The following is a 24,214-nucleotide window of genomic DNA, read 5'->3' on the forward strand; positions in this document are numbered from 1 at the left end:
AGATACTAAAAGTCTATTTCCTCTTCCTTAGGCTTTATATAGATTATCTAGTTCTATATCTTATAAGAAGGTTCTTTAGATTACTAAGCTATTATTTTAGGGACTTATAGAATCCTTCTTATTTATAGTTTTTATAAAGTTTATATATACCTAACTTCTATAGATCTATAAGAATATACTCTAGATATAGTACTATAAACTTAATTTTCTTCTTCTTAGTAATTTATACATTATCTATATATGATTTAATCTTTATAATAAATACTTAATATATTATATAGCTTTCTATTAAGTATAACTTATACTTTATAGATAGCTTAGTTAATATTATAGGGTACTTTATAGATAGATTATTTATAGTATTTAATAGCTATTATTTATGCTTCTATATAGATAGAAATAATTTATCCTAGATTATCTTTATTTACTCTAGAAGGTTAAGTCTCTATATAAGAGCTATATTATCTATATTCTCTAGATTAGAGATAGGGATACTAGTCCTTTATCCTTTATTTATATCTTTATCTTAATCTTATAAGATACTTTAGGTTTCTTATTAAACCCTCTTTTCTTTTTCTTATAAAAACTTAATAAGCCCTACCTCTGCAGTCCTTTCTGTATAGATTATTTCTAGAGATCCTAAGAATTCTTTATAGGGTTTATTAATTTCTACTTTATAGGAGGTGTCCTTTTAATCTTATAATCCTTTAGGGGCTTATAAGCCTACTCTACTAGCTATTATCTTTTTTAATAGGCTAGTTATAATAGATTAAGTATCAAAATTATAAGAATACTAGGTTTTATATAGGGAATATAACTAGTATAAAAGAATAGATACTATATAGCTTAGATTTCAAGAATTTAGATAATTAAATAGATTAATACTAGGTTAGGATTCTTCCTCTGCAAGGGAGAATTTACCTAACCTGCTGCTTAGTAAGGGCTGACTAAGAGATACCCTTGCGTAGGTAAGATGGATATCTTCACTATACTATTAGGAGGCCTTACATTTAGCTAACTTTTAGGTATTTTCTCTATATAGAAATCCCTATCTTTATTATCTTTAGGCTAAAATCTATGACCCTAAAGTTAGGTACCATAATTATTAGGCAGTATCTAACTATAAATAAAAGGCTTATGCTATGTGCTTCTATACTAAGCAGAAGTATATTTATATATAGTATTTATTAATATCTTTTTATAGTATTTTTATTAGGTTTAGTAGCTAATCTGGTGTGTTCGCGAAGATGTTAAGGGTCTTTATAAAGAAAGTTATAGGGTGTTATTAATATAATCTAAAATAAAACAAAGTTCTTAATCAGGTATAGTACACCATATACTAACCCTATAATAATATAACACTAAATCTCTAAAACTTCTATAAGATAATATTAAATCACATATATAAGTATAATTCCTGAACATCATATAATACTATATTCTAATCATGAAAGCCATACATCATAATAATATATTTAAGTCCTCTCACAAACCATGCCAGGTTATCTGTGAGTAACCATCCTATAAAAGGTAAGTAGAAGGGCCTATACTTAATAGCTATAGGCAGCCTTAAGGGAAGGGGGCATAATTATAATAGAAAATATCTAGGAACTTTAGGATGCTTGGGAATACTCCCTATTAAATAATAATTAGATAGTATATTAATGATTTAATAACTTTAAGACTATAAGATAGTCTTAATTGCTAATTAATATAGAGGCAAGGATTAGTTTCTGTATTAATCTATAACTTTCTATGCCTAACTATCTTCTATTCTTTATCATTATAATATATATAATAACTACTTTCTATAAGAAGGAGATAGGGGGCCTATCTACTATATATACTAGGTCCTAGATATATTATATGACTACCTATATCTTAGCTATATATATTATAATATACTATCTTTATATTAATTATTTATTAAAGTAGATACTTAGCTAGTAGAGGGCTACCTACTAGCCTAGCTACTCTAGTACTATAATAGGATAGATAATAAGAGACTTATTTATTATTATAGGGGGGATATGCTATCTTATACCCCGGTAATATATATTATCTTAAGATTTTCTAGGATAAAGATAACCTTATTAGCTACCCCTTAGTCTATTATACCCTAGATATCCTTAATAATAATTATTATATTATCCTTTAGGGAGTAGGAGGCATACTATAAGGCTAGATCATCTATATATCTAAAGTATAGTCTAGTATCTTATAATAGTAGTTCTACTAAGTAAAGAAGGAATAAGATAAGTAAGAGTAGTAAACCTTAGGGTATGCTATATATACTAGGGTAGTCTAGTATAGCTGTCCTTTAAAGCTATATATAGGCTATCTAGCCTATAAGAAAGCTATTAATTAGGTAGTCCGTAGAGGAGGGGTAGTAGCTACTCAAAGGTTTCTCATTGGTCTCGAATCTCAATTGACTCCAGGATCTTGTATTTGGATGTTTCTTTGTCCCACCTAATTGAAGGTCAGCTCCTCTGGGCGCGAATCATGGAAACTAATAAGCTTATATAATTCTATGACTTTCTTAAACCCTAACACAGACGCGCAAGACTTAGCTAAAGAAGTTCCTTTGCCATGTTCTGTATTAGACTTGATCTGATTAGGAATATTAGGCCTAGTCACTAAACTAGTAATTAACTCTGATCTATTTTTGAGCATGAGCTCCAATAGCTCTTTCAATCCGCCTACTATGACAGACTCTGAAGAACCAGGCAATGGGGTGTTAGGGGGCACTTTAACTTCAGCATTAAGTAGTGGTTAATCTTAATTCTTATTAATGCCTGTAAATCTTGGTTTAGAAGATTTAATAATAGCTTCCAAAGATGGACTAGTCTGAATAACCTCTATCAGAAGCTACATTAATTAGCTTGTATTTAGTGGCTAGGGGTTTCCAGAGGTAGCCTTAATAGATATCTTAAATAATACCTATTTAATAGCATTAATAAGGACCTGCTTAAGGTTATTCTTATCTATATTCTGCAAGGGTAACTCTCATAGTGGGTTATCAGGAGGCATCATCTAAAGATATAGAGATAGAGGTGCAGTGATTACCTTTTGGAAGGATGCTATGCTAGATAATTAATTAGGAATAAAATTAATAAAGTATAAAAAGGTTGCTATAAATTAAAGCTTTAAATATTAATGATATTTAAGGTTAAGATGCCTAAGGGAAATATGCCTCCTTATATATTTATTACCCAGTGAGCCAGCACATGGGATATCTCCCATCTCTTTAGATAAAACATTGCTTCCCCTCTTGCCTTCTCATCTAGATGTGCTGCAGGATGCATGGCTATGGTCTTGAATCTATCAAGCTGTATGAACTGTGCTGTGAGATGAGCAATGGAGGGCTTGAACACATTAGATGGTATAGGATCTTCCAACAGCTATCCTGAAATAGCTCAGCATATACATGTGAGCTGCATCGATTTGGGCTATTCGGCGGTCTCTTATTTTCGACACAATTTCGACATGTTCAATAAATATATGATTTGTTTTACTTGTAGGATAGGTTCAGCTTCCTGCTTGTCACTAGTGCGTTTGAATCTAGACATATGGTAAGGGAACCTAAATTTGCTATGAAACTATCCACCAACATTTGTCGTAACCCTGCCGGTTAAAAACATCCAAATTGGTGCCTGATGGCTGAGAGATACCTTGACTTGGTGTGCTTCAAAATGTTCCCACCACGCCAATTCATCTTACAAATGCGATCTAAGTTGTGATATCTCCCCCATCGTCTAAGTGGATTACCTGTTCGTAAACACATTCACAGTAACTTTGCTTAACATCCTTGACATCCAGGGCATTTGTACTTAGCACATAGTATCACATGCTGTGTGAAATCCCGGCACTTCTCGCAGGATATAAAACTGCATCAACCTCTCTATAGGACAACATCACGCCAAGTACCCATCTACCGCATACAACTTGTGACTTCTTCCTCTCTTTCAGTATGAGTGACAAAGATACTGCCGAGCAGAAGAGGATCGAACAAAATCGACTTATCAATATGTCGACATCATCAGGCGAAGAAGCTCGGAGAAGAAGAGGGAAGGAGGATATAGGATTACCGTCTCAGCAAATAGCGAACAACCCGAATATTGGACAAGTAATCTCTTCGGGGAAAGAAGCACAGAAAAAGAGAGAGGACAATAAGAAGGGCTAAGGTAAGATAGTCAAAAAAAATATTCGACACAACATCTCCTCATGTATCATAGTACAATAGAACCGCCTAGAAATGGAAAAACAACGATAAGACACATCAATGTCAAAAACACGAATCATCGTTGTTGATTAACTTCATCAAACCGTTTTTTCAGTCGATCTTTATACTCAGCTTCTTCCTTTACCTTCTTTTGAATAAAGTCCTCGGCTCCTGCGCGCCAATATGGACTGACAGTTCGATCAAACACTCGTTGGGTACAATGTTCCTCACAAAATCTGCGCTGGATATGCTCGTTGAAGACTCTACAAAGTCCCTTTGGGCTGTGTGCAGCTTGAAAATACCAGAAACTTCCTCTATTCCAGCATTGTCTCATGATCTGAGCCTGGAAAGCATTGGAACCTTGAAGTTTTTGCTCCTGTTCTTCGAAAATATCCATGAATTCATTGATTATTTCCTCGAAAGTCCGTAGATGCTCTCCATGTTCAATGTCATCGATAGGTCGACCAGATAGCCAGTATGGGGGGGTTTGTAGCTCGGCGGGAAAAGAACATGCCCATTCTAGGTCAATGAGAGATGTAATATGCCAGTCTTCATCAACAAATATATTACTTGGGTGAAGATCCGTAAGTGTAAGCATAAATGGGCCTTCACGATATTGGCGAGACACGAATTGATGGAGGAGACCACGCATCATGATCAAAGAGGCAAATTGCTCCTGACCATCCTTTAAGTTATGGACAGCATTTGGCTGGTAGTCAATGCGATTGTCATGGCACTGTAAAAGGTCGAGAATATAAGGCTCCACAGCCTGGTAAGTCAAGGCTCTTGGGATTGTAGGGATGCCTTCGTTTTCAAATGTTTGAAGTCGCAGTGTTAGGGGGCGGTTCGTTAAACCAATAACACCATCATTACCCAAAGTCAGAGATCCAATTTTCGGCAATCGAGTACGATTCAATGTAATCATGATGTTTGCGAGGCCGCGAAAGAGATTTTGCCTGCGTGACCTATCCTCCAAAAGATATGTTGCCCAAGAATTGGAGAGCATTTGGCCCTTCTTCACGTAGCTAATGATCATGTATCCAGTTGTCAATGAGTTCGAACGTCTGAGACCGACATAGGGGCATGTTGTAGGAAATCCCAACCATGAACGGATGGTCCGTGTTATACGCCATAGGAGTTGAGAAAAGAAGGGTACAGAGGATGCTTCAGCAAACTAGAATACGTAGGTCACTCAGTTAATTTGTTCAGATGAAATTTCATTTGGGCTTACAGACAGTCTGTCCATCGGGGAATGCGAACCCGTAGAGGGATGGAATAGGGACGGTTGGGCAGTTCTCATGAATCCAAATGTAGGTAGCTACTTCGCACCGTAGTTTTTCATCCACATTTCCAGGATTATTCATCTCGCCGATCTTAAATGGTAATGGGATTCGAACAAGGACCATTTGCTTGGATGGAGGGTTAACATTAACTGGAATGCACACATTATAGCTGCCAAATAACCAGTCAGCTTCATCAGCCACCTGGCAATGTTTCGCGCGAAGATGAAAGGACGCTAGTTCTTCGATCTCACTCCTATGGGAGAGAAGATGCAACCAAAATTCCTTCTTTTTCTGCGGATAATCTAATCGATGCAGGATATTGTCATCATCTGTCAAGGCGTCTTCTAAAGAAATGCTCTGCTCTCTGAGAAGAGGGAGGCTTGTTGCCATCTTGAAAATGGTGTTACCAGTGTTCGAAGTGTTGGAAGAGTTGGAAGAGCTGTAAACATATGCCCTCAACAACTTCAAGGTTCACAAAATGCAAGACAAAAGGGTACACCACGTGACATAAGACCCAAAAATAGCATGCTGTCTTTATGTAAATATAATAGGGGTATTTTTCACTCTTGTAAAGCAGAATGAGAGTGGATATTACCTTAATTCCCTAGAGGGTAAGGTCTATCAGAGTGTACACCTCGCCAGGTCGCCAGGTCGCCAGGTGGCTCTATCTAGTAATTACCAGTAAGGGAATAGAAATTTCTAGTATTTTAAATTTCTATCTTTGGTAATGAGCTGACTAGGTCTAGCTTTTAAGGTGGCCAGGTGGCTCCTACTTAATTTCTAATTAAAATTTTAGTGATACTAAACATTTCTAGATAAGATTAATCTATATTAATAAAAAAAATAGATTACTACCTGGCGAGCTTAGGTATTAGATCTATATTGTATTAAGAATACTATAAAAGATAATTAAAATATTAAATTTTAATTACTATTTAGATACTAAAGATTAGAATTTTCTAGCTTTACTATTAATTACAAATAATTATTAGTAATTTTTAGTAAGCTTAGGACTTAGATATTAGATCTATATTATATAAGAATCCTATAAAAGATAATTAAAATATTAAATTTTAATTATTATCTAGATACTAAAGATTAGAATTTTCTAGCTTTACTATTAATTACTAGTAATTACTAGTAATTACTAGTAATTTTAGAAGTAATAATAATTTATATTATAATCTATATACTATTATAGAATATTAAATACTATTAGATTTAGTAAGTACTAGAAAATCTTAAATTTTAAAAATTAGACTACTGTAATAAATATGAAGAGAATATAGTTAGGCATAGAAAGTTATAGATTAATACAGAGACTAGTCCTTACCTCTTTATTAATGAGTAATTAAGACTATCTCATAGTCTAAAAGGTATTAAATCATTAATATACTATCTAATCATTATTTAATAGGGAGTATTCCCACAGCATCCCAGAGTACCTAAATATTTTCTATTATAACTACTTTCTCTCTCTCCCCTCTATATATATATTATAATTTTAAGTTATATTTTAATAAAATAATATTTTAAAAATACTAATTTACTAAAAATTAATATTATATATCATTATTTATTAGAAAGTACTAAGAGATATGTGAGATCACTGGATCTTATGTGTAGAATATGACTAGTATGAAAGAATAGATACTGCATAGCTTAGGTTTTAAGAATTCAGATAATCTAGTAGATTAATACTAGGTTAGGATTCTTCCTCTATAAGGGAGAATTTACCTAACCCCCTGCTTAGTAAGGGCTGACTAAGATACCCTCACATAGGTAAGATGGATATCTTACCAACACTATTAGGAGGCCTTACAAGTAGTAAGAAGATAGAATCTTACTAATCTTTAGGTATGGTGATTCCTAGATATTAGATGATAGGTCTAAAGTAGGTACTAAACCTAAAACAGGTCTTATTCTAATCTAGTAATCTCATTATAAAAGTATACTCCGTAGTCGGACATTTCGGCGGGGCTTCCACGGCTGACTTTATATCGACGCTAGATTAAAATAGGTAGGTACTTCAAGAGTTGACCAACTATCTGAATCAACTGTCCTCTCGTACTAGGTAACCTTAATTGAATTACCGTTGCGGCGACCAATAAATAGCCACTCAAAATATTCTAAATTCGGTGAAAGGGTAGAGAAACACTCCCTCGCTGATGTCTTTCCTGGTTCTCTTACAATCATGGAGACCAGCCAGCTATATGTAAACATTCCAGCGGGCCATACTGTGGATGATTCACAACCAGTGCCAGACCCACCATTCTGGAGCATCAGTGAGGCTCTTTTCTGCCAGGAATGCCTGCCCCGAAGCAAAACCAGAAGGGTGCCAACCGAGCTAGACAGCCTTCTGGGAACCTCTGCTTTTCTTCCCCCTCCCACACCTTGTTGGACGGTAAAACACTTGGAAACAACAATGTATGAAGCCATTCACTGGAAATAGAAATGGGCAGAATTTCGACCAGATAAACATAGAAAATAGACCTGCTAATGGCCCATCCAATCCTCTGAGTTATCGAAAAAAGCTTCGTGGTAGGGATTCTCTTCCAACCATTCTTCTGGATGGATCGTCGTGCCAGACCTGGTATAGAAATCGGTAAGAGTCTCGTTGAGGACTGCATAATTAGCATAAGTTCAGAAAGGTTGATATCCAATATCTCAAAAAGCAGGACATACCGGCCAGGGGCATCGGATACAATGGTTGAAGGGTAAATCGAGAATCTCGCTCACGATAAAGGGTTAAAGACCTTGGTATTGCAGTCCCTATATTCAATTATTATATGGGCGCACCAATGACTGAATGATCACTTGCCTTTTGTGATACACAGGTAATGGGGGTTGGCTTCAGGCTGACCATTATCCACAGCATCCAGGTAATTGTCGTAAGACCTTCGTGTTACTTCTTGCATGTAATGGGTATTTGGCATAAAGAGTGCTCCATTTGAAACTAGGACGGTCTTGAGCAGCAGATAGCAGAACATTACTGGAGTAGAGGCATACCATCCATCGTTACTTTGGGATAAACCAGCCCGTCCCCCGCAACTTCTATACCGTCCTCCCATTCCCAGTCTTCTTGTCCCAGCTTCTTGTCGAACAACTGCGACTCACGGTGTACTTGGAATCGATATAATGTTGCAGGAAATACAGAATGAGATGACATGCATGAGATGCATCGACGGTTCTGGAAACGTGCAGAGGTTCCAGGAGAGCGTGGAAAGGGACGGAAAAGGGCTCGGAGCATCATTTAACTGTATAGGTTGGAAAGGCTGTTCAAAATTCCATGCACAAAGGCCAGATGGTTGAATGAACAACAAGGGACCATACTGATTATGAGTCGAGCAAACTCCTAATTGGTCACATGACGTTAGAAACATCTAAATTTAGGTATAGTCAGGCGCGTAATAGATCGTCGCCCAAGGGACATCACATTTAGAATCCACAGTGTACTACTCCGTAAGGCTGAAAGCAAAAAGGCTGAAACTGCCAGATAGTTATTCCCTCGTGCTATGTGCCTAGATCCTACTGTTAGAGCAGCTCCTTATCAGCAGGAGCTACAGGTGGAAATGCGGCCGTAAATGGCCTTAATAGTGGTCATTTTTGGCGTCAATTTCACGGGTCCTCCCCTCACATTCTAGTTGTAATTGATTCCTGCCTGAGGCGACAGATAGTCAGGATCAGAATAATGCTTCTTCTGCAAATGATCCATGCTTTGCCATCTTTGGCGTTAAACATCTCTTTCTTATTGGCTCTGCTTTCTCATGCTATGCAACTAGGTAAATAAACCTGTGTTTGCTTCAGGATCAAATATGAATGGTAGGATAAAGTAGCCCTGATAAATGGATAGGATAATGGACACCCCCTCCTGGCTTCTATACAATACAGAATAAATGATCTTCAGAATATCCTCATACTATTCACAAGCTCATTGAACTTCCTTAGTACAGATATTGTTCAGACTGATTCAAACCATGGATGGAAGTATCTTCTACCATCCACTGTTGCAGGATTATAGGCTGCAGCGTGCATGGAATTTGCTATTCATATGCAAGCCTCCGTCTTCTTTCTACTTATTTCTTCATCTCCTTCCATATCTCCTCTGATTACCCATGCGCCTCTCCTCAGGCCCGTTTGGGCTGACTTATTAGGCTAATGGACTCCCAGACCGGATCAGTGGCTGGTTCGAGTTTCATACCTCCCTTGGAGCATGATCTGTCCCCAATGCCCATCCAACTGCCTGGTTCATAACTTCAAAAGTTTCACTCAGCTCAAACATCTCTCGCATGAGATTCGTTCGGCTTTGTTGCAAAACAACGAGGATGGCAATCAGTACCTTATGGTGTCGTGGCTCCGGAAGCCGGCTATTAAAAGACTTCTGAACGATCACAATGCACTCGAAGGTATCGGATTCAGATTCACGTTCGAGGGGTCAAACGGCCTGCTCAAGGTCATGTTCGGATTTCGACACGAGTGCACCACTGCGAACCTCAGGGCTGAACTCTCCGAAACGGCTCCATTCCATGAGAGTGCCTCAAACCCAGATGCAATGGGGAGCAGCCACAAACCATCCCCAGCACGAGAGTAGACAAGGCCAAACAGCCCGGCGAGTGCTTCTGGCCACAGTCTCGTCGACCTGTTGGGCAATTGAGTTCCTGGCCAACACTTGTTGTCGAGACCCGGCGTAAGCGAATCTCTTTCCCCACTCCGTCGGGATGCGCAGTGGTGGTTCACCAATTTCAATGGCGCCTGATGTAGTCAGACATCACATAGTGACATGCATGCCATGGCCATCTTGACACCGACGAAGCAGCAGACTGGCTCATCCCCGATGAGCACAAATTTATCCACAATTCTTCTTGTATCTTGGCTGACTCTGATCAGGATTGTACATTCCTACGTGCCCTTGTCCGTGCCTGAGAGCACTGATGATGTAGTTCCCACATTGGAGTCCACACAAAAAAAAAGTACAAATGTTCATTTTGGGCATATGTGCCGGATCTGCAGATTTGTATGAGATATATCGGACGAATGATTTTGTCTTTTGCTTGTGACCTCAACCTCAAGCTAAAAAGGCTGGCTGGATAATCTGGAGCGAGTGTCGAAAATCGTTAGGACTAATCTAGTGTGGACCTTGTTCTTTGGTTTGCTTAAATTTGTAAAGTTGGATATCCTGGCATTATCAAGAGCCTTGGGAGAGTGGAGAGAAAGAGGTATTTATATTGCGGTATGAGGAGAATATGCAGTAGAGCCAACGGTCTTACCTTCAAAGAATAGACAGTGAGGGGCAGCCAGCCCCAGTGAAGGTAATATTCTAGTCATCTGTCTACCTATATTCTGTTCTATTCATTCTCGCCCTTTCCATAGAGCAAGAGAAATAGAGTTGCTGTTTACTGTGTCGCAGCTCTGCGGCTGCCATGATTATTTGATATCACGTCCTCTCGAGAAAGTATATGAGAAACCCAACTCAACCTGAATGATTATCGATTAATTTCAACTAGAAGGATAACTTTATGTGCGCCGCCTGATCCATTTCAATAAGCGGTAAAAAAAAAAAAAAAAAAAAAAAAAAAACAAGAATATGCCATGATAATACAAAATCCCAAGCCAAGTCAAAATTAAAAGCCCACATCGAAACGAAAAACGCGCCCGTTATTTTCCTGGGTTCATAACAAAATCCATTTTGCTTCTTCTGCTCGATGACTATGTAAACGACTGACCACTAGCACCCACAGGCCGGTGGAGAGGTAGAGGGGTATTCAACAAAAAAGCGACCGGAGATCCGTGGCTCCGTCTAAGGGTGATTTGTGTTTGAGTTATTTTGGATGTGTTTACAGGAAAGCAGCGAGAGCGGCACCAGCCACGACGGAGAGACCCAGCGAGCCGGTGGCCATGGGCAAGGCGGCGTTGGAGGTCGAGCTATGGGTGGCCTTGGAGGAGCTGGACTTGGTGCTGGACGATGACGAGTCCGAAGTCTCGGTGGTCGAGGAGGTTTCGGTGGTCTTGGTTGTGGCCTTTACGGTGCTGCTGCTGCCGCTGCTGCTGGTGGGCACGGTGGAGAAGGAGGTTGGGACGCTGCTGGAGCCGATGCCGGTCGAGCCCGTGGGAGCAGTAGGGATCACGGGCTGCGAGGTGGTGGCAGTGACGGTGCCGGTGGTAGTCGCGGTAGCAGTAGCAGTGGGAGTAGCAGTACCGGTAAGAGTGATGTCCGTTGGAGTCTCCGTGGGCTTCTGGGTGAAGGTCTCTGAAATGGAGGTGGTACCCTCAGGGATGGTCACCAGGGCAGTGGATTGATCTTCCTGTTCAGAGGTTAGTATGTGTTCTGGAAGATGGCGAGGAGTACGGATGAAGGAAGACATACCACAGGGCCGGAAGACTGGGCCAGAGCCAGAGCTGGTAAAGCAAGCAGGAAGATGGAGAGACGCATGTTGGATGGTATTAGGTGATTGAGCGAGGTTCTGTTTTGATTTGAAAAAAAGAGGTCCGCTGATATCAAATAAATGGCAACGAGCGTGGTTATATAGAAGACTAGAGTAGTAGAGAGTGGGTGGCTGGGGGGACTGGTGCGCGATGCCGGTTAAATACTAGAAAAGATGAGGGACAAAGACAGGCCACACCCCGAGGGACAACAAACAACAATAGAAACAGGGCCGCCACCGACCAGTTACACTTTACCTTTCAGCCCTGTCTGACTTTCGTACAGTCATAGTACTTAGGTTTTCCACAATAATCCCAAGTTCCCAACGATATTGGCAACGGGATCTGTGAGAGGATCCACCGAGGGCTAGGGAGGAGCAATCAACAAGCACATCTCTCGATCCATTTCTGGCGTCTTCTCGACTTTCTCGACCAGTCAATGCTTGAGCCGTGGAAGGATTGACGAACTAAGGGGCGGGACAGAGTGGGAGAGAGAGAGAGAGTCAAGAGACACCGCAGAGCCTTAGTCTAAGCCCTGCATGGACCAAATAAGTCAGAGACACATCAAAGACGTTCCAGTCGGGCCAGAAGTTGCCAAAGGGACGGAGTGGCTGTTGAGGGTTGCGTATGCCTGCTGCTATCTTTGGGAACAGTGTCCGCATGTCAGCCAGCGTTGGGCCAATGATGGAGATGTGCGGTAGATCGTCGAATGAGACAGGTCGTTTATTTTGGGTTGATTCAGACCTGACCTTCTCATACGGTCTGTTTTGGCTTTGCGTTCTTGGCTGTCTGTCTGGTCCCTTGCTCACAGTCCGCTTTTTTATCTAATTTGTTGTTGGCTGTTGTTGCTGTTGTTGTTCGGGAGGATCGGCGACGGCTGGACAACTGTACAATACTGTTACTTGTATAGATACCTAGACTATGAGTGATGGTATGAGTTTTGATCGATATCAAAAATCAATAAGATATCTACTTGATAGAAAGCAAAAGAGAGAAAAAAAAAAAAAAAGAGACGAACAATAAAAAGAACAATCAAAAATCCCCCCTCTTTGTCTTCGCTGAATCCACATGATGGATTTCCTCGACCAAACGCCACCATGCTATGAGTAAGTATGAGGCTGTGAGCAGACACTGAAAGAGTGGTGAGACCATAAAGATGCACCATTCCTGTGCATTCAACATTACTGCTGGTTTTCTGTCGCTTCACGATGAGTTGATCCGTCAGCTCGCTTGATCAAGGCTTACTAGTAAGTCCGAGTCCACGTAACAAAGCGACGCGGTTCAGCACATGCAACTTGGAGCTTGACGACAGACGCATCTCAGATGAGCATCAGACCTACAGTTAGTTGTATCTCAGTACGACTTGCTCAAGTACTGTACTTATGTACTCGTATATGCAGGTCCACGTATGCATTGCTGTACATGTATTCCTTTCCAATGCAACAAGTCGGTCGGATTTCAAATCATGAGAGGAGGGAAACGTTCGTCCCTCAGAGACTGAAGCTCTCGTGGTCCCTGACCGATATAAAAGAGCGTCAAATGTGCTTCAGTTCCCTCTGCAAGCCTCAACAGTGAGGTTACTTGCTGCTTGGCTGCTAACCACTGCCATTATATTGAACTTTCAAGAGTCCCCCCAAATAGAGACTCGAGTAACACGACTAATTCATTGATGCAAGGGAAATGAAATTGATGGAGCCACTTTCTCGCCTGCTCGCAACGGCCGTGGTTTTGAAGAAAGTTGGGTCTAATTAATCAATAAATGGATTGTATCCACTTGTAAACTGTTTAGTGTCTACCCTTAGTATCGACTATTGAGATACTCCGGATGTTCTGTAGATATCGATCTAGTAGATATCTGGGGAAATCACACCACCCACAATCCTAATATCCAGCATCACAATGAGGTTATAGACAGGATCCGATCCTGGGGAGAGTAGCCCCGTCGAAAAATGGTTCGAATATTATCTGTTTTTCACTCTCTCAACAATTCCAAGACACTTGGACCGAATATTCCAGATGGGGCGGTGGGACTGTAGCACATGAAGATGCTCATGATGCTGCCTATCTATCCACTTAATCTGGAACATGCTGGTTTCAACCTCTGCTATGTGGCGATCGATCAAGCCTAGAGTCGAGTTCTGTTCTGGGCTTGCATTTGCATGTCTCAGGACCTTTCCAGGATAGGACTCTCAAAACCTCAACTCTTAACAGCCTGAGATGCTAGATCAAACTGATATACCATTTTTCGCTCTCCCATGTGCGCTTTACCTGAAGTTTTGGGGGGAGTGGTCAATGAGTCAATGGCTATAGAAACAATCCAAACTCCAGGTTTCCGTCCCCAGATGCTATTATTACGTGACGTGAGGAATGCACGGAGGGAACGGTAATATCGTCCTGAGTGAGCACGGGTTGGCCTGTACCTGTACGTAGCAAGGTAATCGACCGGTCTATCTATCTGTCTGATTCTGACCGTTCGGCGACACGCGTATCCTCTTCGTCCTACCTACTCGCTGCCTGTACCTGCATCGGCTTCAGAGACCGCTCACGTAGTTGATATGCAGAGCATACCAGTCTCCTGAATCCAGCCCAAGCAGCCATAAGGGCGACGGTCGGCAGGCCCGGTACACGTTGCGACCAGCGTCACATGCAAGCGAAACTGGCCGGCATGGATTCGAGTCCATGTACAGCTAACTGGCTGGCCCCTGCGAGGTGCGAAACTCGGTCGTCTGCGTCAATCAACGTGTGTCTGAATCTCGAGATGGCGGGAGCGAACGGCTGTATGCCCCGGGGTGGGGGGGGAAGCATCCTGACCCTAGGATGCAGCCAGAGAGGTATCGCAGTGATTTTCGCTCAGAACAGTCTCGACGCTTCACCTGGACTTCTACCTTCCATGTTTGGGACAAGGGAGCCGACCGCTCACCTATTAAACCAACGTCTTCAGTGGTAGACGACCCCGTCCAATTCTACAAGCCACAGGCCCACAAGCAACCTCAGAACACTCTCAATCGAATCATCATTAGCCTCTCTATCCCAAATGCCAGTGCCAGTACAATCATACAACAACCCCCATATGCCACAACCACAAAAAATCACTTCTTCAACTCCTCCAGCGCATCATTCCCCCGAACCCAATCCGCAAACTCCTTTCGCTTCGCCTACCCAGACCCCATAATCAGCTTCCTGAAAACCCGACTGCTAGTCCCAACCCGTGGAGAATGCGAGAAACTCACCCTGATGTCCCAGAACCCATACCTCTCCTCCAACCGCAGATACGGATTTCGCCGCCCGCCCTCCCGCTCGATCTCGCCCGCCCACTCGCTCCAGCTGATCGGCTTCAGCTTCTCGGCGCCGAGGACGAGGCCCGCGCAGACGACGGCGAGCGAGACGAGGGCCTCGATCGTGATGTCGAGCGGGAGGGCGGTGGTGGGCGAGGCGAGGCGGGCGCTGCTGTAGAGGACGGTGTGTTCGTGCGCGGAGTAGCCTCTGCAGAACCAAATTTTCAATGTGAGTAAATGTATAGTTTGAATATATGCTATAGTGGAGGGAGCTTGTGGGAGAGAAGCATACGCATGTGTGAGCAGGATGAGCCCGAAGAAGGTGAGCATTCGTGATACGAAGCCCATGGTGAGGATAGGTGGTTGCGGTGGGCTTGGTGGAGGATGTGGTTCTGTGTTTCCTCAATGATAAATACAATGGGATGGTCGTAGAGAGTAAATGCACAGGACTGCGGCGTGAGTTTGCAGCAGCTCAAAAGTCAACCTGCTTGTTCTGCTCCGTAGTCCGTACAGCCCTCAATGCTAGGTACTTACCTACCTACCTTAGGTTGGATGCGCGCATGGCGCTATCGACCAATTGCGCAGTTGTGTTCTACGGGAGACCGGGAAGGCCTAGTGTGCATTCCCCTCCTCCCAAAATTGAGACAAAAAGAGAAGAGCATCCATTCCATCGATTTATGGACAGCGTTCCAGGACAATAGTTTTGACTACGAACCGATCTACATGGCCAGATAATGAATTTGGGTATTTTGCATTGATTTGATTTTCATCACGATGAGATATCACTCCCATCGACTTCTAGGTATTTCATGACTATAGTTTTGCATAAATATTCCATCATCACACCGTTGGTCTTCATTAACGGACATTTCAATCACAGCTTCTGCATGGCGGCCTGGAAGTACTGATGTTAGCACAACGGTACATGAGCACACGGCGTCTCAGGTGGACTTACGATATCGGTGGACTGGACGTGGTCCTCATCCTCCTCGATCTGGCCTTGGAGCTCATCCAGAGAGACCTTCTCGTCCTCAACGACAAGGTTGATCTGGAGCTTCTTGATACCGAAGCCAACGGGGACCCACTTGTAGGCACCCCAGACGAGACCTTCCTTCTCAATGGCAAGGACGTTGGCGAGAAGGGCCTCAAGGTCAGTCTCATCATCTACATGTGGTTAGTATCGACGGAAGAAAAATATAATCGACTGTTTTGGACGTACCCCAAGGCTTGACCTCCATGGTGACAATAGACTTGGCGGCAGGCTTGACCTTGCCCTCCTTCTTCTTTCTGTACTCAGCGAGACGAGCCTCACGCTGGGCGACAACCTCGGGGTCCTCCTCCTCATCCTCGTCACTGCCGAAGAGGTCCATGTCGTCATCATCCTCAGCGGCGGGCTTGTCCTTGGGGTTGGTGGGAAGCTCAGTGGACTCGGGGCCATAGGTGGTGTAGGCCTGCGAGGCATCACCGGGCAGGCTGGAGAACTCAGACTCGTACGAGGCAATGTGCTTGTACCAGCGAGCGACGTGAGGGTACTTCTCGGCGTCAGGAGCGCCAGAGAAGGCCTTGAAGGTCACAACATCGGCCTGAGAAGGAGCGTCGCTAATGACATGTTAGCCATGAGTTGATCCAACCATGTGTTTGTGGACTGTGCTGAGAGCCTGTTTCCATAGAAACAAGCCCGAGAAGATTTTTTCATCGTGATCAGAAACGCGATTGCTCGCAATTGTTGTCTAGTCATCCAGCGGGGTCTTAATCCGCCTCCTAAACACGGACCAATTTATTTTCATCATAAGATGATGAAAAGATCTTCTCCAGGGATAATCCTCTTGGAAGTGAAAGGGGAGAAAAGTGAGTCTTACCCAACGACGTAGCTCCGGGTAGCCAAGTAGTTGTTGGCAACTGAGGGGTACCATTAGCTACTGACAAGAAGAGGCGAGATGAAAAAAGAAGACATACGGGTGAGGCCAGCCTCAGAAACGAAGTCAGTGAAACCCATTGTGATGTGATAATAGAAATATGAAGAGGGAGGGAGAGATGTGAGTGTTGGAAAGGAGAGAGGGGAAGGAAGAAGAAATAAATAGGGCGAGGGGCGAGGAGGAGTTGGTCAAGAATTAATAGGGAGAAGTTTTTTTTCTCCAGAAGAGGGTCCGCCGCCAGAATCGGGTTAGTCAGGAAGAATAGCCCCTCGATGGATGCGTGCACGTGATCTGGGAGGTGTCAGAGCTTGGCCGGTTCTGCTGGATAGCTTCCACCACTCATAGCCTGCACTCCCGACCGGGGTGGAGCGTTCGAGAAGCATCGTGATGCTTAGATCCCTCTGGGAGGCAACGAGTAGTATATAGGAAGGGGCCAGGGAACCCGATGGGATCAGGCAATTTGCATTCTTACCACTTCTTCTATTCGATTTACATTTCATCTCGCAGGTTTATATCCTTGGAAATCGATTGATACCTACCTACACACACACTCACATCTATACAACTGGCCATGGCATCGAGACAGCTTGCTCGAACCCGCCTTCTTCGAACGCCAGCTCTATCATCAACCCGCATACTCCGGCCTGCTCATCCACTCCGATTTTGCCCGGAGACACTCTCCGTTCTACCTCGAGCTTCCGTGGCCGCTACCCTCCAGTCCGTATCGTTCGTCCGCAACTATGCCAGTGGACGACCTCATCCGCCAGGTGGTACACACCGGATGAACCTGGGCGGCGAACCAGAGAAGTCAGCGTTAGAACAGTACGGTGTGGATCTCACTGAAAAGGCTAAGAACGGAAAACTCGACCCGGTTATCGGAAGAGATTCCGAAATTCATCGCACTATCCAAGTACTGTCGAGAAGGACAAAGAACAATCCCGTACTCATTGGCGCGGCAGGTACCGGCAAGACAGCAATTCTGGAGGGATTGGCTCAAAGAATTGTGCAGGGAGATGTTCCAGAAAGCATCAAAGAAAAGCGTGTTATCGCCCTTGATCTGGGCTCGCTCATTGCGGGTGCGAAGTTCAGAGGTGATTTTGAAGAACGCTTGAAATCCGTTCTCAAAGAAGTTGAGGATGCGCACGGCGGCGTGATTCTCTTCATTGATGAACTTCATACTTTGCTCGGACTCGGAAAGGCTGAGGGCAGTATTGATGCTGGCAACTTGCTGAAGCCAGCACTATCCAGAGGAGAATTGCAGTGTTGTGGTGCCACCACGTTGAACGAGTACAGATTGATTGAGAAAGATGTCGCTTTGGCAAGACGGTTCCAGCCTATTCAAGTTGGCGAACCATCAGTGGCTGCTACAATTTCCATCCTGCGTGGTATTAAGAACAAGTACGAAGTTCACCACGGTGTACGAATCACAGACAGTGCTCTGGTCGCCGCTGCAACATATAGCAACCGTTATATCACCGATCGATTCCTCCCCGACAAGGCCATCGATCTTGTTGACGAGGCGGCCTCAGCTCTACGACTGCAGCAGGAGTCGAAGCCCGATGAGATCAGAGAACTCGACCGGGATATCACAACTATCCAGATTGAGCTCGAGTCACTGCGCAAGGAAACCGACGTTGTCAGCCGAGAAAGACGTGACAAATTGCAGGAAGATCTCAAGGCCAAGCAGGAAGAGTCAAAGAAGCTGACTGAGGTCTGGGAGAAAGAAAAGGCTGAAATTGAGACAGTTAAACGTACCAAAGAGGAACTGGAACGCGCTCGATTTGAGCTGGATCAAGCACAGAGGACGGGCAACTTCGCCAAGGCTGGAGAATTAAGATACTCCACGATCCCCAGCCTTGAGGCTAAGCTTCCCAAAGAGGGAGAGGAAACGGTTGGGCTCAAACCAACCCTCATTCACGATGCTGTGACCGCGGATGATATCGCCAACGTCGTGTCTCGGACCACTGGCATCCCCGTCAACAAGCTTATGGCTGGAGAGGTCGAGAAACTCATCCGCATGGAAGACACCCTTCGAACGTCGGTCCGTGGTCAAGATGAGGCCCTTGCCGCTGTTGCCAACGCCGTTCGCATGCAGAGAGCAGGTCTTAACGGCCAAAATCGTCCGCTGGCATCATTTATGTTCCTTGGCCCGACTGGTGTCGGAAAGACCGAGCTTTGCAAGAAGATGGCCGAGTTTTTGTTCTCCACCGAGACTGCCGTCTTACGATTTGATATGAGCGAGTTTCAAGAGAAACACACTATCAGCCGTCTCATCGGATCTCCTGCCGGATACGTTGGGTACGATGATGCTGGACAATTGACCGAGGCTGTGAGACGCAAGCCCTATGCAATTCTCTTGTTTGACGAGTTCGAAAAGGCCCATCGCGATATCTCCGCATTGCTTTTGCAGGTTCTGGACGAAGGATTCTTGACTGATGCCCAGGGCCACAAGGTTGATTTCAGAAACACGCTCATTGTTCTGACCTCGAACCTTGGTGCTGAAATCCTTGTCGGTGCTGATCCTTTGCACTCCTTCAAAGACTCCGATAATGATGCCGAGCTCTCCACCGACATCAAGAAGGCAGTCATGGAAGTTGTGCAGTCTGCCTATCCTCCAGAGTTCCTCAACCGTATTGATGAATTCATCATCTTCAAGAGACTTTCTCGGGAGGCTCTTCGCGATATCGTCGATATTCGAATCAAGGAGCTTCAGTCAAGACTCGACGATCGGCGCATTACTCTCAAGGTCGAGGATGAAACCAAAGACTGGCTCTGCGAGAAAGGCTACGACCCTAAATATGGTGCTCGGCCTCTGAACCGCCTGATTGCCAAGGAGATTGGCAACAGACTGGCCGACAAGATCATCCGTGGTGAACTGTCGTCTGGGCAGACTGCCCTTGTGACCTTTGACGCCGATAAGACTGGACTCCAGGTTACGGCAGAAGGCGCCAAGCAGGAGAAGTCATGAACTAACGAGTTGTCTTGATATTGGTGTGTTATCTGGTACCTTGACTGGTGTCGAGGTTTGGCGTTTTCTGGTTTCGATGTAGCTTCTTATGGTCTACTATATATATGTATTATAGCAGCCTCTAATATATATTGTATGTATTAGTATCGATGTAATGGAATATTGATTTCTCACTGTGGTCCCAAAATGAAACTCATAACACATAGGAAGGAAGCCTGAAAGCCTGAGGTTGTGTCTCACTTGTGACATAGGACAGGCATACCACTTGACACATCCATCGACATCTCTCAAACTTCACCCATCGCAGGTCTACATCATGGCATCCCAAACGAAGAGCAGACGCACAAATTATCAACCGTATATTACACCACACACTCGTAACTCAGGACCAAGCCATACCGAAGGTTCTCGGCCCTCAAGTCAACGATCAATTACTTCACGCAATCCCAATCCCAGATCCATACCGCAGGGGACCTGTACAACAAGGTCACTTCCTTCGAACATTACTGCAAATCGAAGGGCCAGCAATAGCTTACTGGAGCGTTCATCGGACGACGATCTTGACCAGATAGTAGTCGCAATTGACGTCCGCGGATCAGATACTATTGGCTGTTCTTACTACTCGGCCCTGGATGAGAGGCTCTACCTACTGGGAGATATACGATCTTCTGGTACCGATACAATTGACAGTCGTTAGTTTTGCTACCTTCCGGCCTTGGTCGTGGAAAAATGGACTAACGATGGGCCTAGTGATTGTTCAGACGAAGCCCACCGTGCTCCTTACCTCGTCTCGAGTTGACTACTTGAACACGAAACAAAATTCTGAACAGGAAGATGGTATACTGGATTCAAAAGCTGCATATATCATGACATACGGGCTCAAACCTCTACAGGTACTTATCGATACCTTCCTTATCAACTCGACATACGACCGTCCCAAGAATTCGGTTATTCAGCAGCTACGAATAAGCTGGCCGCACGGGAAGTTGCAGCTGTGCATGAACAGCGTATCAAATTCCTGGTTCCTCATAGCGGGTTGATTGATCCTGATCAGATAGACGATGAGAGCTTGGGCTTCACGTTGCAGGAGGGGAGATTGTTACACATGGCTAGCTCAATCGATATGGAGAATACTGTCACGGTGGGCTGTGCTGGAGCTGTTCTTGCATATCTCCAAAGGCGCAGGACTACCGAGTCCATGACTTCGATAGGGTCTGTCGACAATTTTCAGGTTCGCTCTGTCGAGATGTTCAGCTTGACAGGGACAATGTAAGTCTCAAAACTATCATATTCCGCTTGGAATCAGAACGAGGCTTCTCACAATAAATAGGTTTGTCAATAAGAGTACCTTACTCTCGCTCCAGATCACAGAGTCCGAGTCACATCCCAGTATGCTCAATCAAGGGCCAGGGAAGAAGTCCTTTTCCTCAAAAGAAGGTCTCTCGGTGTATGGCCTGTTCCAGCGCTTTGCCCATACTCCGCAGGGGAGAAACTTGCTCAGACAGCTGTTCGTACGGCCGAGTGTTGAGATGGATACTATCCGTGACCGACATGAATTCATTACTGTATATCTGCGGCAAGACAACTACAATGCTCTGGACAAACTCGTCAAAAGTCTCAAGCATATCAAGAACCTACGCCCGGTGATGATCAATCTGCGGAAAGGTATCAGTACAGGTAGTGCGAAGATTACCGGCTTCAAGACAACAGTGTGGGCCACACTACTGGCTGTGAGTCTATGAGAGAGCTCCTAGGATGAGCTCCAAAAAAAGTTGTTGACAGGTTATCTCTAGTTCGCCTTCTACGGCATTGATATCCATGACGCACTCAAGGAGACTTCAGGAGGGAACTTGTTGAGCCTACGTACCAGGGTATAGCGTTAATCAAACGTAGTCTACGCAAGCTGACATGAGAAGGCTCTCCGGACCTTGGAAGCAGCTCAGTTATATAGGGTTGGACGAATGATCCAGGAAATTGTAAGTGTACACCAGATGGCGATAGCAGCAGCTAACGTGCCAGGTCGACATCGATTGCTCAGAAGACCAAGGTAGGACTGTTGTCAAGCCAGGGCTCGACCGAGAACTCGATCGCATGAAGGATACGTACGATGGTCTCAACGATTTATTAAAAGAAGTCGCGATAGAGATTGCAACGGGCATTCCCGAGAGTCTTGATATCGACGTGAACGTGATCTACTTTCCCCAGCTCGGGTTCAACATTGCAGTCCCGTTAGATGATAAGGGAGAAGCTTCTTACAGCGGCATTGCGGATGACTGGGAGCTCATCTTTATCACAGAGAATCGGGCATACTTCAAGGATTTCAGGATGAGGGAGATGGATGAGAGCCTTGGGGACATATATGGATTGATTTGCGGTATACTGGACCGCATCTGTGGAATCTCGCCTATATGCTGACATCCATCGCTCACAAGAAAAGGAAATCGAGATTGTCTACGACCTTGCGCAAAGGGTGCTACAATATGAGGAGGCCCTCATCGAAGCATCAGAGATTTGCGGCCAAATCGATAGGTAAAACACCCTTCCCTACGTTTAACGCTTCCTCTCATATATGTAGTCTTCTTGCCATGGCCCAAGCTTCAAGCTTCTATAAACTGGTTCGTCCTAGAATGGTGAAGGAAAATGTTATTAAAATCGAAGGTGGCCGGTGAGGGCGTACTTGTTCCCAGTCACTTCTATCAGCGGTCATTGACCAATTAGCAAGTCATCTACTGCAGGAGTTGACAATTTCATCATACGTTCCCAACGATACATTTCTAGTGGGAGGTCGACTGGAGCCTGGAAGTCCGGCATCACAGGCAGATGGTACAGCGTTATCAGAGGCCACGCATGATCCAAGTATGCTCATACTGACCGGTCCCAACTATTCTGGGAAAAGTGTCTATATGAAACAGGTGAAGATCTCACTCCAACACACAGCTGCAGGAAGTAATTGAAGGCAGGTTGCTTTGATCGTCTATCTCGCGCAAGTCGGAAGGTATGTAAATCAGATCAGATGTGTCGACTTGAACTAAACATAGCAGTTTCGTCCCAGCAGAAAGGGCCGAGATTGGCATTACTGACAAGATCTTGGTGAAGATGAATTCCCAGGAAAGTGTATCAAAGGTGTGTCAGAGCTGAAGCAACCGAGCATTTGCCACTAGCCTCTGACTCCAATAGTAGATTCAAAGTACATTCATGAACGATCTGCAACAGATATCCTTTGATCTGAGGCAGGTGACAGGGAGAAGCTTGCTCTTGATTGATGAGTTCGGTAAAGGGACCAACGAAAGTGGTACGTCTTTGTCACTCTCTAGGGATTTGGCTCGAGATTTATATTGAGCACAACCCTCTCGCAGACGGCATAGGCCTTGCTTGCGGTATACTCGAACATCTACTGAGTCTCGAGGACGCGCCAAAAGTCATCGCTGCAACGCATTTCCACGAGATATTCGAAAATGCATTTCTCAGATCACGGCCGCGACTTCAGTTTGGACACATGGAGGTCCGCCTCTCCGAAGAATCGCATCAAATGGAGGACCAGATCACATATCTCTATAAGTATGACCTCCGCACCCGAATTGTTATTTAATGAAGGCAGTGATCTGATTCTTGACGAGAACAGTTTCCGTCTTGGACGTAGCAACAAGAGTTTCGGGACAATGTACGTCGATCCCAATCTGTGAAGCCACCAGCACCTGACTTAGATTGCGCATAGTTGTGCGGCAATGAATGGGATCAGCCCGGCGATTGTTGATCGCGCGAACGAGCTCGCAGCCCTCTCTGCTCGTGGCGAGAATCTGGTTGCTGCGTGCACCATGTTGTCGACTGAAGAAACTCGGGCTCTGGCTGAGGCGGTATGTGACCAATTTCGCGATGATGATGCGAGGTACTGATTTAGAGGCTTTGCTTGTAGGATGTGTTAGCGAGGGGTTTTCTAAGCTTGGATTTATCGGAGGCGTGCGACTCGGGGAGTTTAAGGGATATGCTCCAGAGTCTCTTTGCTAGGCTACAGGATGGGTAGTGCCACTTTCAGGGAAGGAGGCTGGTTGGTAATGTATCAACGTGCTGTCCTTTTTCTTTCTATTCCTGCACGGCAGCAAACTTGTCTTGTGTTGCGGAACAACCTAGCT

At 44.3% G+C, this 24,214-nt stretch overlaps 7 protein-coding genes across 7 annotated transcripts, besides 8 other annotated features; 2 read left to right on the forward strand and 5 right to left on the reverse strand.

Moving 5' to 3' along the window:
• Window positions 1–3,033: 3,033 nt before the first annotated feature.
• Window positions 3,034–5,895, reverse strand: ACLA_024320 (uncharacterized protein; the record flags this gene model as incomplete). The annotated part of the gene is made up of 2 exons (XM_001269142.1): window positions 3,034–3,085; window positions 5,483–5,895. The coding sequence occupies 2 exons, from the start codon at window positions 5,893–5,895 to the stop codon at window positions 3,034–3,036; spliced, it is 465 nt and encodes a 154-aa protein (XP_001269143.1).
• A 245-nt stretch (window positions 5,896–6,140) lies between these two features.
• Window positions 6,141–6,164: a microsatellite.
• A 455-nt stretch (window positions 6,165–6,619) lies between these two features.
• Window positions 6,620–6,660: a microsatellite.
• Window positions 6,661–8,318: 1,658 nt separating this feature from the next.
• ACLA_024330 (uncharacterized protein) lies at window positions 8,319–8,674 on the reverse strand (the record flags this gene model as incomplete). The annotated part of the gene is made up of 2 exons (XM_001269143.1): window positions 8,319–8,461; window positions 8,515–8,674. The coding sequence occupies 2 exons, from the start codon at window positions 8,672–8,674 to the stop codon at window positions 8,319–8,321; spliced, it is 303 nt and encodes a 100-aa protein (XP_001269144.1).
• Window positions 8,577–8,604: a microsatellite.
• Window positions 8,675–11,054: 2,380 nt separating the features above from the next.
• Window positions 11,055–11,081: a microsatellite.
• Window positions 11,055–11,082: a microsatellite.
• A 257-nt stretch (window positions 11,083–11,339) lies between these two features.
• Window positions 11,340–11,935, reverse strand: ACLA_024340 (putative GPI anchored protein; the record flags this gene model as incomplete). Its single annotated transcript, XM_001269144.1, has 2 exons — window positions 11,340–11,807; window positions 11,870–11,935. 2 exons carry the CDS (start codon window positions 11,933–11,935, stop codon window positions 11,340–11,342), a joined length of 534 nt encoding a protein of 177 aa, XP_001269145.1.
• Window positions 11,531–11,553: a microsatellite.
• Window positions 11,640–11,715: a microsatellite.
• Window positions 11,936–15,014: 3,079 nt separating the features above from the next.
• ACLA_024350 (membrane magnesium transporter family protein) lies at window positions 15,015–15,548 on the reverse strand (the record flags this gene model as incomplete). The annotated part of the gene is made up of 3 exons (XM_001269145.1): window positions 15,015–15,080; window positions 15,156–15,408; window positions 15,493–15,548. The coding sequence occupies 3 exons, from the start codon at window positions 15,546–15,548 to the stop codon at window positions 15,015–15,017; spliced, it is 375 nt and encodes a 124-aa protein (XP_001269146.1).
• Window positions 15,207–15,246: a microsatellite.
• Window positions 15,549–16,110: 562 nt separating the features above from the next.
• On the reverse strand, window positions 16,111–17,196 carry ACLA_024360 (translation elongation factor 1 subunit beta; the record flags this gene model as incomplete). Its single annotated transcript, XM_001269146.1, has 4 exons — window positions 16,111–16,364; window positions 16,420–16,799; window positions 17,060–17,099; window positions 17,157–17,196. The coding sequence occupies 4 exons, from the start codon at window positions 17,194–17,196 to the stop codon at window positions 16,111–16,113; spliced, it is 714 nt and encodes a 237-aa protein (XP_001269147.1).
• A 491-nt stretch (window positions 17,197–17,687) lies between these two features.
• On the forward strand, window positions 17,688–20,084 carry hsp78 (chaperone ATPase HSP78; the record flags this gene model as incomplete). Its single annotated transcript, XM_001269147.1, has 1 exon — window positions 17,688–20,084. The coding sequence occupies one exon, from the start codon at window positions 17,688–17,690 to the stop codon at window positions 20,082–20,084; it is 2,397 nt and encodes a 798-aa protein (XP_001269148.1).
• Window positions 20,085–20,716: 632 nt separating this feature from the next.
• ACLA_024380 (MutS family protein MSH5) lies at window positions 20,717–24,089 on the forward strand (the record flags this gene model as incomplete). Its single annotated transcript, XM_001269148.1, has 16 exons — window positions 20,717–20,921; window positions 20,978–21,353; window positions 21,415–21,814; window positions 21,878–21,955; window positions 22,001–22,060; window positions 22,104–22,458; window positions 22,517–22,613; window positions 22,660–22,749; window positions 22,807–22,996; window positions 23,045–23,079; window positions 23,126–23,207; window positions 23,265–23,376; window positions 23,441–23,642; window positions 23,707–23,745; window positions 23,800–23,938; window positions 23,985–24,089. The coding sequence occupies 16 exons, from the start codon at window positions 20,717–20,719 to the stop codon at window positions 24,087–24,089; spliced, it is 2,565 nt and encodes an 854-aa protein (XP_001269149.1).
• Window positions 24,090–24,214: the final 125 nt, after the last annotated feature.

This window comes from Aspergillus clavatus, genomic scaffold (genome assembly GCF_000002715.2).
Source record: "Aspergillus clavatus NRRL 1 1099423829805 genomic scaffold, whole genome shotgun sequence".
In the NCBI taxonomy this organism is placed as follows: domain Eukaryota; kingdom Fungi; phylum Ascomycota; class Eurotiomycetes; order Eurotiales; family Aspergillaceae; genus Aspergillus; species Aspergillus clavatus.